A 14003-nucleotide genomic window follows, 5' to 3' on the forward strand; every position below is an offset into this window, starting at 1 on the left:
TCGAACTCACGGACCGCGAGATCGTGACCTGGCTGAAGTCGGACGCTTAACCGACTGCGCCACCCAGGCGCCCCAATGAATCCTTCTTAAAGCTACAAGGTGAAATACAGCTGGAGAATAAAATATGTAAAAAAAATTCACTTCACAGATTACTTATTAATTACAAGAGGAAGGTGATACTCTTATTTTTTAATGTTTATTTTTGAGAGAGAAAGAGAGAAAGACAGAGTGTGAGTGGGGGAGGGGAAGAGAGAGAGGGAGACAGAGAACCCGAAGCAGACTCCAGGCCCTGAGCTGTCAGCAGAGAGCCTGATGCAGGGCTCAAACCCATGAACTGTGAGATCATGACCTGAGCTGAGTTCAGATGCTTAACCAACGGAGATACCCATGCCCCAAGATAATACTTTTAAAATGGAGAGAAAGGGTAGGCATCACCATAATAAAGTTATCAAAAAAGCCTCATCAGTGTCAGCACCTATTGACATCATGCACCTCCTGATGTGATGCCTGGGAAGCACATAATATCACATATGTAGTGTCCATGTCAAGAATGTTTAACATGGATCCAATTATGAGGAAACCATCAGACCAAAGGAGAATATGGGACATTTTATAAAACTGGCCTGGACCCTCCAAAAATGAAATGGCATGAAGGATTGAGAAAAAAAAATAAAGGTCTCTTCTTTTAGGAAAGATAAGACAATGACAACCAAATGCTATGTATAAATAATTAGATCCTGGTTTAAAAAAAAAAAAAGTTATAAAGAGCATATTGGGGACTATTGGGGATATTTGAATGGATCATATGTTAGCTTATATTACTGAATTAATGTTAACATTGGAGGCGTGATAGTGTTATTGTGGTGGGGCAGAGATTCTCCTTAGTATTAGGATGCATATGGCTTTAGTATTTAGGGGTGAAGAGTCGTGATGTTTGCAGTTTACCTTAGTGAAGGAATGATAGATGTAGAAAGTTACCATTTGTAACTCCCACTGTAAAATTTGATTCCAGCAAGAATCATCAATGAATCCTTCTTAAAGTTACAAGGTGAAATATGATTGGAGAATAAAATATGTAAAAAAAAATCACTTCACACATTACTTATTAATTACAAGAGGAAGGTGATACTTTTATTTTTTAATGTTTATTTTTGAGAGATAAAGAGAGAAAGACAGAGTGTGAGTGAAGGAGGGGAAGAGAGAGAGGGAGACAGAATCTGAAGCAAGCTCTGAAGTTTGGTTCAGAAAACTAAGAGAGAGAGAGAGAAAATATGATAAGATGTGTATGAGTGTTCAAAGTGTTTTTCTTTTATGTTACTGAGGGTTTGAAAAAAAAGTTGGGATATAAAGGGTGAAACTAAAGGTGATTATAGAAGTCTTATTTACCTAACAAGTGACACCAGATTAGAGTAATAAAGGCACGTCATGCATTCACAAGCATTTATTGAGTGTTCGTAGGGCACAAAGAGCTGAATGTATAATTATTTACATGCACCTGATATAGTATAGATTGTAGATACTGAATTTCAGTTCTGGCTTAGTCATTTCCTTTCTAGTCCTGTTATCCTGCCATGCTGCCCCAATGACTACTTTACCAGACACCACAATAATTAAATGAAGCTGTCCAGGATTCTTACCGTGTATTCAAAGCTGTGGCCATGAAAGTGAACCGTGTGCAGGTCAAATTCACTCCCCATGCCAATCAGATACCAATTCACTTCATCCCCAACATGGAACGTCAGACCTTGGTTGTTTCCATACATTCTTCCATTAATTGCTGTGGAGGGACACAATTTATTATATTCAACAAAGGTTTTAAATAATGTAGGCTTCTTTTAAAAACACCTCATAGAAGTATCACGGATGTTTTCAGAGGCCATTAGGATTTTAAAGTCAGCCTAAGGAAGCTGTTAAATGTGACCAAGCCATCCATTCATGGATAAGTCTAACTCTAGAGTTTTCCTTGCCTGAAGAAATGAGGCATTGACTTTGCTTTAACATAATTAGGTTGAACTAGAATATTTCACAACTAAGAATACTTGAATTGATGGATACTTAAAGATGTCTACATATTTAAAGTATATTTAAGATGATCACAAGATGCTTTGAAATTGAGTGTGTTCCTCTTTAACTGCTCCAAGTCAGACTTTTGTGATCTGTCACTGGTATGACTAGAATGTCCATTGACTGAGGTCCAGGCCTTTCGTCTTTCCCTCTGTCTAATCCTCTATAGGTGTGGTTTCCAAAGGGTAATAGGAAGAAAATATTAATTTAGTTATATATGTTTTATAAATATATCCTCCTTTTTTACCCTTCTATTTTGTGTTCATCTTTTGAAATGCCAAAAATGCATTAATACAAAGGTACAAATACATAATTTATAACCATATATCTATGGAGGTTGGGTTCTAATCCTTTTAGCTGATGGAGGGATATTCTAGAAACAACTAGGAGACTCTGCTTTAGACAGTGCTTCTCAGACTTTAATGTGTATGTGGCCTGGCCTATCTTGTTAAAATTCAGATTATGATTTACTAGGTCTGTTTAGCTTGAAATTCTGCATTTCTAACAAGCTCCCAAGTGATGCTGATGTTGCTATTCCATGGACTATACCTGGAACACACACTCCTAGCTGACTGCCAGAGCTGTCCCTGTGGTACACAACTATTTCTATTGTTCCCTCACTCAGTGCCCTTGCTGCCTTTAGCACAGTGGTTCTTAAGAGGATTTTGTCCTGCAGGGAACATTTGGCAATGCCTGGGGACATTTTGTGTTGCACAACTTGCGGGAAGGTGTTACTGGCTTCCCAGGGGCAAAGGGTATGGATGCTGCTAAACATCTCACGATACACAGGAGAGCACCCCCAATAGTTATCAGACAGAAAATATGAATAGTGGCAAGCTTGAGAAACCCCAGTTTAGATGGAGTCTAAATTCTTAACAGGCTATTCAAGGTCTTGCACAATCCTGTTGGCTTTCTCTTTTCTTTCTTTCTTAGTTCCTATTCTTCCACCTACATGGAATGTCATTCCCCTGCCTTTCTACTCAACAGACTCCTGTGCATCTTTAAATTCTCAACTAGAAAGTCCCCTCCCTTTCATGAAGCCTTTCTTCCAAATTGGAATTTAAAACACAGCACTGTGTTTATATTTCTGTTTCAGCATCCCCCCAAGGTCAGCCTTGCGTTGTAACAATGCACAAGTCTGCTGCCCCTGTGCTGTGAACAACTTGAGAGAAGATGCCTCATCTTATGGGCCTTTGTATCTCCTTAGCACTCAGTAGGGAACTCCAAGCCCTCTATGAGGCTTATTAAACGATTATGGGTAACAAGGATGCAGTCCTTGAGTTGATTTAAAATTTTCTATATATGTTTGGGGTCGGGGGGATGAAGAAATTGAAAAAGATCACATTTGGGTTTGCCTTACTTGAAGATCCCTTATCTAGTCGTACCCCCTAGTTTCCTCAGGTGGAAAGACTGGGACCAGAAGTCTGAGTATGACTGTGATTGAGATTGTGTATGTGTTTTTTATTTGAATAATTGTCTCATTACTATGATTCTAGATGGGAGGGAAGACATAAACTGGACATGCCTAATCATAACCAAACTATAGAAGAATTTTGGTTGATGAGCGTGGGGTGTTTGAAAGTTCTGCCTGGTGGGAAAATCAGGTGGGGCCATGTGCTCTCCAGTGTGCCTCAAGCCCCACCTCTACCTGTGTTCATCCCAGTAAAATTCTTAGAAATGTGGGTAGTAAAGCCCTTCGGAAATTATAACTGGTATTCTTGGTTTTACATCACCCGCCCACATGGCTCCAGAGACACTGGAATTTACCGCACTGTTAAGTCTACAGCCCTTAGGCCAGATCCAGCCCACTCACTGCCTGTTTTTCTATGGCCCATGAGTAATAGGTTTAAAGTTCTAAATGGTTGAAAACAAAAACAAAAAAGAATATTTCCTGACATGGGAAAATTATATGAAATACAAATTTCAGTGTCCATAAATGAAGTTTTGTTGGCTCATAGCCACATCCATTTATTGACATCCTGTCTACGGGTAACTCTGTGCTCCATGGCAGAGTAGAAAATAGCTTATGGTAGAGACTGTACAGTTTCCAAGCTTAAATTCTTTACTATCTGGCCGTTTCTGAAAAATAGTTTGCCAACCCCTGGTCCACATGATCTGCACAACAGCTCTACGTGACTATCTTCTCTGAGGTGCTGAGTTTGACAAATGTGAACCTTCATTTGTTCCTTTGTGGAAAACAACCTATGGACCACAGATGATGAGTCAGTGAGTGGACATTACCGTGCATTTGGTTGCTGAGGTAAAAAGTTTCATCATTCCTGTCTACTTCGTTTGGTTCTGAAGAATAGGTATTGATGTTTTCTTCAAAGTACCAGGATCTGTTCTCGTCAAAAATCATGAAGTGGAGAACACGGTGAACTAAGGTGGAATTGGCATTTTTGCGACATACTATCAAAGGGCCTACCAGTCCACTGTTAAGATCCTGAAGAGGGAAAGCAAGATTATTAACTGTGCCCAGAACTAAAAATTTCCCCCAACCAGTGAAACGAGTAGAATCAAAGGTTAGTTCTAGTGAGGTCAGATGCTGAGTTTTTAGTTATTAGGATTCTAAGCCTGAGAGTAAAGAGTAAAATGTTTGAAATGTTAAATCCTTGATTAAGGAAAAATTGTCATCCCACTCATTCGAGTTGAAGTCTGAAGAGAATAGCTAATTCCTAAAAGGGATTTCAGACACATTCCTCAGTGGATTTAGCTCTATTTTTGAAATTTTAATTAAAAAAAAACCACAAAAACAAAACCCAGAGCTTTGATTTTAATTGGAATTTCTTGGCATTGGAGTCGGTTGGCAGTATAAAGGTCTTGGATCCTTTCTCCTGTGATGCCTCTGCCCCCACAGCCGCTTTCAGCTGGGAGCCTTGGTTTGTTTATACTCATTTTGGTTTTGGGTTGAATGTCTGCGTAGATTCTTGTGCTAGGCAGAGAGAGGGCCAAAATAACTAAAAGTCTGGAGAGGAAACTTTTGTTGTTGTTGTTAAATGCAAATAAACTGAACTCCAGAGTTGATGGTTTTAAAAAAATATACATGTGTATGTGTCTATTTCTCATTAAATCAGAGAATTTTAAATTCCATACTTTGTTTTCTGTAATCCAAATCCTAGCCAATGAAACAAAGAGGAGGATATTATTATATTTTCAACTCACAGTGGCATTTCGGAAAGTATCACAAATCTAAGTAATCATAATGCAATGATTTTGCTCGTGAAAAATGCAAACCTATGTAGAATAAAAGCTGAGCAGCATTTAGGTTACTTAAAAAGAAAGATTACATAGAACTAAGATTTTTTTTTAACACAAACAAATTCCTTCTTTCCTCCATTATAATTTCTAAGAGGAGATAGGAGGAAAAGCACGTCCTGATTTAAAGTTTACCTTAACCACATCCACAGTTGAATAGTAAAACCAAGGTATGCACTCAAAGTCTTCTGAGGCAGGACCAGCTCTTTCAGGAATCTGCCAAATGTATGTTTGGATCTCTCCTAAAACAGACAAATACGGTGTATATAAACAGAATCTTTTAAAGCATATGTTTTTATGGGAACCCAGATAATGAGCAAACCCTAAAGCTATACAAATATTAGGCAGTGTAGTCCTAGTTTTCTACTCCTGGATCTACTGTTCTTTTTGGTCTTAGCCAATGTGTTTACAGTTTCTGAGCTTCTGTTTTCTCATGCACATAAAATGGGAATTTAGGGATTAGACAAGATGATGCAAAATGAAGCCATTGGTGTTGCATTACTTGGGCCACAGGGTGAAGTTGATGTAACCATCACTGCTAGCCATTACAGTCTCAGGGTTACTGAAGCAAAACCTTATAGTGATTTTGTCATTGAAAAATAGCAGTCATTAAATATCTAACTCATTCATTCTGCAAATATTTACCATAGTGAAGATAACTCGGGGTTTGAAATGTGACGGACTTGTTCTGAATTCCAGCTCTGAACCTTCCAATTTATAGATCAAATGTGGCTCTTCCCTGCTCCCAAAGCATTTGCATTAGCCCTACTGACTCTGAATCCTATATTCTTGCCTATTTCAGCAAAGTTCTTTTGGACCTCTCTTCCCACCCCTGCCCCTTGTTGAATGATCTTGCATCTGCCACTTCCAGAGGCTTAAATTAATTTTCCCAAGCACGTCCACTCCTATCCCTAGCCTCCCTGCTTCCAAATTGTTAACAATCAATCTACTTAGTACCAACCCTCCCCTTCCAAAGCACCACACAGTGCCTGGGCACAGCAGGTACTCATAAGTGTTTGTGGAAAGTAGGTAATGTGATCCTTCTCTGACTAATGAGAAGAGTGCTGACTTGCGAACTCCCTTAATAGAAGATTCATGTTGACACCACTATGGGATCATCTCTTTTTTAAAATCAAAAGGGAATATTCCACCCGCCATCAAAATCTGTCTTTCATCCCTCTGTCCCACATATCTTCCCTTTCTGAATTTGGTTCTTTAGGTGATACCTTCAATTCCCAGAATTACTTGTTTTGGTGGGCAAATATGGTAGCCACTCCAGATGCCCCACTCAGATCCCCCTTTAAGAATGAAGGAACGTTTGCTCCATAGGCTGTCTACCCCCTTCAGGATAGCCTTGGGGGAAGAGAGCCACCTCACCCAACCTTGCATGCAATGACAGATGCAGGGACAGAAAGGCCCAGTTTTCTCACCCTACCTCAGGACAGCTGAATGCCACCCTATCTTCAGAACTTCTCGGTTGGCTGTGATTTCTGTTGAGGCTGCATCTCTGCCTAACCTCTCCCCCTACCCAATTCTGTTTCCTTCTCTTTCTCTCCATTGCCTTTGATCCCAAGAGCACTATCTGCACACAAATTTTCATTTCAGAGTCTGCTCCTTGGGCATTTATATTAAAAAGCATTTGTTTTTGTATGAGGCATATGGAATGGCATGCTGTATAGTGATGATGCCTTAGAAACATTAGCACATGAGGTTCATTACTTCCTCTTAGTGGTTCAATTCTCTCCCTTGTCCCCTCCTTCACACACTACATCTTATATTCAACTCCTACTTTAGCAATTGAATTGGAGAGGTGGAGCATAGAATGAGAATACCTGGCAGCTAGACTGGTGGAGAGCTGGGAAGGAAGGTGGTTCTAGGACAGAATTGTGTAAACTGGGGAGTTTTGCCCCTGGCACCCATCCTGGAAGCCAACTCAAGACTTGTGAAAGGAACTTGCTCCTAAACTCCTTTAGAATCTTGTTACTAGTTCACTGGTCTCTCTCATCTAGAACTACACCAGTATTTAAGAAAGAACATTAGCATATAGTCCTGCATAAAAGCTTTGAAACTGCTCTTTCTCCCAAAGCAGTTACCTGGCTGTGTTGGAACAACAGTGGAATAGTTTGTTTTCACTCCATGAGCATGAATTGAATATGGTCTTGAGGCTTCATTTTTAAAGATAATTCGGAGTTTTTGACCAGGAGTGAGAAATATTATAGGACCTAGGGAATATAAAAAGGAAAATGTTAAAATGTTACAATAAATTGTTATTTATTTTAAATTATGAGTCATCTGTCCCCTTAAGTATTTACACAGTGACTTATTTTTATCCTTTTTCCTTAACACGCAGCCAAATAAAACACACTTTCAACAAACGGATCATTGCTGATTTATGAAACATGTTTTTGCGTGGAAAATTTAAGTCTCTAGAAAACTTATTTTGGTGAGCATCAGTTAATGCCTACAAAAACACACAATTTAGAAGTGAAATCTTTTATATTCTTTCTTGACCAACCTTATCATTGAAACCTTTTATTCTTTCCCCCTTTAGTGGAGAATTAGGAGGAGCTGGAAGGCCTTTTTATTGACCAAGGGTGATTTTTTTTCTCACAGACTGAAGATCCCTTCATTGTACTCTCTCTCCCTTCCATCCAGGTCAAGAACTGGAGGTAGAAAATTTCTTTTAAATCTTTCTATTTAGAGCAGATTATATCAGTGACTAAAAATTCTGGTTTTGAGATGAACTAAGTGGTAAGAATTCTCTTCAAACTTGTGCTATAATTACTGAAATCAGAGCCCTGAAGATACCTGGTGGACACTAGATGGCACCTAGGGACATCCTTTCTTTGTCCCCATGGCCATCCCACTTTCTCAAACACTATGCTTGTTTTCTCTTTTCCATAAAGTTTTTTCCTTTTTTTGTATAAATAATAATGGAATCTAGAGGGTCACATTATGTTATTTATCTTGATGCACTCAGCCAGAATCCTAGTGAAAACTAACAACCTGCTATTACTAAAGATAGGAGCCCACCCAATAGCAGTAGGAACTGGATAGCATAGACCTCTTTCTTGGGGTCACAAAGAGGGAAGTTCATGAGGCCAATGAGGAGCCAAGAACAGTAATAGTTTCTATAACTGCATGTAAATCTATCTTCTCAGTGTCCCACACCAGAAAATAGCCTCCAATAGACAGTCACACAGATATCAAGACCCAAATAAAATTTGGGCATATGGAAATGCCATGTGACTTTTGGAAGTACTGTGCAACATATGGAAATGTCTTTGGACATATGAAAACATCATGTGACCTCTGGAAATGCTGTGTGACTTTGGGAGATATTACATGTACATGCATTGGGATGACTTATAATTTCCTTAGCTTACCTGTCAAGGGTAGAAGAAAGGGCTGTAATTTTCCTCACTCTTGGACAGAAGATGAAACTAAATATTAACACTTTAAGTGTTTAAATTAAACACTTAAACAAAGAGGTCCCTTCCTCACTATTGTAGGGCTTCTGGGCTTCAGTTTAGTATCAGTGAAATGATCCCTAATGCTACTTATAAGGTCTCTCTAGAATTCTTGGGTTCTCAGGGTAAGAAGTCAGGTAATCTGAAACTGACCACATTAATTTTCTATGGGTCTCTTCATTTTCTGTGAAACAGCACTTGAATCAATTTGCTTGATTAAAAAACTGCCTATCAACAAATTAGAGTTTGAATTATAGGCACTTTCCTCTGTAAAGGTGGAGGTTGACAATATCCTCACATTTGCAACAGTCTCTAGTGGCTGAAGACAAGAAGAAAAACCTGAAGACCAATCTTATGTGTCAATACCTAGTATATCCAGATGTTTTTCATCTTCACTTCTTTTTGTTTGATTCGTAAATGTGATATCATCATACTGACGGTATATGACTTTCTTGTATTTGGACCCAAGATATATTTTATCCAAATATATGTTTGTTTTGCTTTATGGAAATAGAAACAAAAACAAAAAAACACACAAAGCTAGTTAATTTAACCATTAAAGTAGACAAATTCTCATGTGGAAGGACTCCTTATTGAACTAGCACAACTGATTAATGTCTAGAGGCTACTTTATCATGGAAAGTAATTCTCCTTAAAAAAAAAAATTACCTCTGGTAAGGTTGTTGGTTATTCACTCTGTACTTCAAAACATATTTTCAGGATGAAATTTTAGTTTTGATAAATGAATAAATAGTGTAAGTGAAAGTCAGAGAAAGAAATCAAATTTTACACACACACACACACACACACACACACACACACACAAAATGAGAGTCTTCAGTTTGAGGTTCCCAAAAGAAGAGAGATTGACAGAAACAAATGAAGACAAAAAGAAAATATGCCAAAGGTTAAATGTAGTTGAAGTTACATTTATGACACCTCAATGTGGTAAGATTGGATGGTAACACGCCTGAGGAATATTGGAAGCAAGAAGTGAAAAGAAAGACAGGAAGAAACAGAGCATAGAAAGAAGTAAGTGATACAGATATTTAGGAGGACTTGAAGCCACTTATAATTGAAGGAATGACACACGGATAGTCTGTGAAGTTATTTGCAGTGGAACACATCCTAAGCACATGCATGCCTCACACATACCACGCACACACACCTGTCACACACATGCACGCCATACGCACAAGGCACACCAGACAAACACACAATGCATGCACACACACGCACATGTGTGAGACAGAAAAAGTAAGGTTGGGGGGCTCCAGAATGAACCCTTCCGGGTTAGGGCCATACTTCTCTCCTTGTAAATGCTGCAGTTGTTTCTCCCACTTCCTGCTGGGAGAATAATCCCACTCAGTTTCCTTGGCTGCGATATAAATGGTTTTCTCTTCCTCATACTGTGTTTGATCAGGGTTTGCCTCCGAACACTGCCTCACGTGGTATTTATGTTTCATGCCTCCTAGATAGTGCTCTGTTGTCATGCAAACCACATTAAAAGTTCCTAGAGGCAAGTAAGAAATGAGTGGGTAAAGCTCTGCGTTCAGATTTCTCTGTGATGTCATCTATAGGATATAGACCCCCAAACCTAATATAGTAAAACAGTCCACTTATTTGTTTTCCATTAATTTCACAGATACTTATTTATCTTGATGCCAGGCATAGTTCTAAACATCAATGAACAAAACAGTTAAAAATCCTTGTCCTTAGGGTTTATTTTGCTGGGAGGGTGGTAAGCAATAAACACAGCAGGTAACTTTGATGGAGTTGGAAGCTGATAAGAGCTATGGATTAAAGAAGAAGGCAGAACAGTGTAAAGAGGAATGAGAATCCTGGGTGAGGCAGAGAGGGGCAGGGGGGAGCTCAAGAGTGAAATTAGCATTATTCCATAGGATGATCAAGGGTCAGCCATGACACCCCTAACAACTTTCTGATATGGGGTGACTTTTAAAAAATTTTTGGGGGCGCCTGGGTGGCTCACTCGGTTGAGCGTCCGACTTCGGCTCAGGTCATGATCTCGCAGTCCGTGAGTTCGAGCCCCGCGTCGGGCTCTGTGCTGACAGCTCAGAGCCTGGAGCCTGCTTCAGATTCTGTGTCTCCCTCTCTCTGACCCTCCCCCATTCATGCTCTGTCTCTCTCTGTCTCAAAAATAAACGAAAAAATAATTATTAAAAAAAATTTTTTTTTTGCCGTCAACAATCAACCTCACTGAAGTGAAAACATTTCCCTACAGAGCAAAGGCAGAGAGAAGACAGGAACAGAAGGGAGGCCTGGGAAACAAATGCACAGAAGAGTAAGAAATGGAGAATAGAATAGAACGAAAACAAGTTCAAATTCTTCAAGGCATCTTCATTGCTTTTGAGGAGTGTGGGTTGATTTTGAGGAGTGAGGAGTCTGGCGCCCAAGAAGAGAAAACTGAGAGGGGTAGAGGCTATTTTTATGTCCTGGAAAATGATATACTACTGCTCCTATAAGTTAAATGGAGCAGGGGAAAGGTTTTTTAAGCATTTGTATACGTTCATTTTTTTCTGTACAAACAATATTCACTTCATGTAAAGACACTGTTTTTCAAAATTTGGGCATGTTTCTGTCTGAAAGAGAATATCCACTACTTACCTAAGGAATCTGGTGTCATAGAAAGTGTCTGGGAAATGTGGGGAAACAGAGGGATGGTGTCATCCCTTGATCCTAAGGAAGTGAAGGTATTTCCTGAAAAATATATTCCATGTAAGTCTTTTTCTGATCCCACACTAAGAACATGCCATGAAATGTTGTCTCCTAAGCACATATCCAGTCCAGGCAGATTTCCGTACATGTATCCATTTATGGCTACAAGACATTTGTGACAAAGAAAAGAATATTTAACTTATTGTAACTTGCCATCTCTTGAAACTCAGTGAAGGACTAATCATAAAGCAGCTCATTCATGTAAGAATCTCAAAATTGAGTTAAACCCCTTCTTTTAGACTTAAGGCAACTAATGCCAAAGAGGCGATTATTTGTCCAGTGTCATTAAGCTAATATTGAGAGCAGTTAAGATCAGAGTCTACGTCTCTAGATTCTAGACCAGTCTTTTCCCCCTATACCTGCAGTCTTCAAAAACCAACCAACCAACCAACCAACCAACCAACCAATCAACTAACTAACCAATTCAATAAACATTCCACCCACCTATACCACTAATTTGGCAGTAGAAAAATACACGAATTTTCTGTCTCACATCTAGTAATAGCTAAACAATATAGTGCACCAAAAAGGCATTGTTAAATATTTAGTAAATTGAATTTAACATAATCATTTTAATAGTTAATATTTTTGTGGGGAAATTAACTTTAAAAGAAACATGAAACATAGTAGCCAAAACTCTGGGGGGAAAACGTTTGTCTCTCTTAAACAATCCATAATCCTTTAGGCTCAATGAAATTAAACAACTCTTAATACATTTGTCTTATAAACTGAATGTTCCCTTACAGTGCATCTGGTTAGACTCTTGGAAGTCTGGATCCTCTTTATCCACATTTTCAGGCTCTGTAGTGAATGTTCTGATATTTTCATCTAAGAGATAACTTTTATTTTCATCAAATATTGTGGCGAGCAGGTAAAACTCTTTGTCTTTTCCCTTCTGTGGATGAGAATAGAAAAAGGAATAGATGTGAAATATAGTCTATATACAAAGTCTAGTCAAATAGTTGATCTGTACATAGGATTTCCTATATAAAGGGATTTGTATACTTCTGAAAAAATCCACTTATGGACATTTTATATAAAGGCATGAATCCCAGTGAATGGATTTATCACAGAACTAAGAAGTTAAGAATTATCTACAGCTATTTGCATTTAAAGCTTTTTCTCTGAACTTATAAAGCCCTACATCTGAGCTTCATAAAATTAAACTGTGTGATCATAGATGTGTATACTGGCTTTTCATGAGATGCTTTGTAGAAAGTAAGTAAAATGTTTTCAATTCTGGAACGTCTGAATTAGCATTTATGAAGAAGTTTATGAAGTTTATGAAGAAGTCTGCATTCTTAGCATTTATGAAGAAATTAAATTTGTACACATATTTATATTTTTGTATAAATAGAAAAATTATATGTATGGTAAGAATTATGAGACTTGAAACACTTTCATTATGTGGATGCCTATTAATATATAGTCTCATTTTTAAGTAAAATATACATTCAATTATACATATATTTATTTGGAGGGATTTATTAGGCTTTATTACCTTATAAATTATAAGAGAAGATAATACAATAAAAAATGCAGAAAAATGCAAAAAAGAAATTGGATATTAGTTCACTTTGAGTGAGGAACAAGGGAAATTCATTCCTCAAGCATTTATTGAGCACCTGCTACAATGTCAGAGAGGGGCTGTGGTTGTTCCAAAAAAATTAATAAAACCTTGTTATGATTTCAAGAAAGTTATAGTCTAGTGGGACAGAAAATCCAGTAAACATAATTGCATAGATAAATGTTCCAACAGAAACATACACAAGGAACTATGGTAACCTGCAGTGAATTAGTGCATTAGTTAGTGAATATTGTGTGAAGGGCAGGAAGAGACCTTCAGTCTGAGTTTTAAAAATGTCTCCCGTTTCAGCAGGTAAAGGAAGAGGGCAAAATCAAAGAGATGTGAATTAGACTCTCTTCCCCAGGAACTAGCAAGCTAATTTTGCAGTGGAGCCAGAATTGTGTGTGCAGGTGGCAGGGAAGGAGGCATGGATTTGGAGGGATCAACAGGGCCTCGTATGTTGACTTCTGAGGCAACAAACTATAGAATGATTTTTCGTGTGGAGACTGCTATAGCTGGATTTGGAAGGAAGGGTTGTGGAGCTAATCTGAAGCAGAATGAGAGTGGAAACAGGAGTCAGGAGGTTAAAGAAATTCAGAAAGAGGAGATGGTGCCTCAAAAAAGGCAGGGGTATTGGGAGTTTGGTGACTAATACTGAAGGTGAGAAAGGAGTTGTTGATGGAAGTCCTGGGCTGGGTGATGTCATTAACTAAGAGACAGAGTAGAGGAAAAAAGGCTGATTTACAGGAGAGAGGGGCAGGTAGTGGTTGTCCATTGTGAGATAAAGAGTTAAAACAGTCAAGTGGAATTAGAGGTATCTGGAACATGGTAGGGTGGGTGTTCATCGGGCAGGGGAAGATACAGGTCTGGAGTTAAGAAAAGGATAGAATTGGGAGAATCAGCACACAGAA

General features: G+C 38.5%; 1 protein-coding gene across 1 annotated transcript in view; it reads right to left on the reverse strand.

Moving 5' to 3' along the window:
- The window catches only part of LOC124527146 (ceruloplasmin-like), a 29769-nt gene that overhangs the window by 4602 nt on the left and 11164 nt on the right, over positions 1-14003 (reverse strand). Inside the window, exons 12-19 of the mRNA XM_047100402.1 lie at positions 12270-12420; positions 11415-11627; positions 10095-10302; positions 9156-9289; positions 7413-7541; positions 5455-5561; positions 4306-4507; positions 1638-1777 (exon numbers count right to left, since the gene is read on the reverse strand). Coding sequence (XP_046956358.1) covers positions 1638-1777; positions 4306-4507; positions 5455-5561; positions 7413-7541; positions 9156-9289; positions 10095-10302; positions 11415-11627; positions 12270-12420 — 1284 coding nt within the window. The remainder of the gene's footprint in view (positions 1-1637; positions 1778-4305; positions 4508-5454; positions 5562-7412; positions 7542-9155; positions 9290-10094; positions 10303-11414; positions 11628-12269; positions 12421-14003) is intronic.

Source organism: Lynx rufus, unplaced genomic scaffold (assembly GCF_022079265.1).
Source record: "Lynx rufus isolate CCGP_SWC_20201006 ecotype Redwood Valley unplaced genomic scaffold, mLynRuf1.p SCAF_5, whole genome shotgun sequence".
Classification (NCBI taxonomy): Eukaryota; Metazoa; Chordata; class Mammalia; order Carnivora; family Felidae; genus Lynx; species Lynx rufus.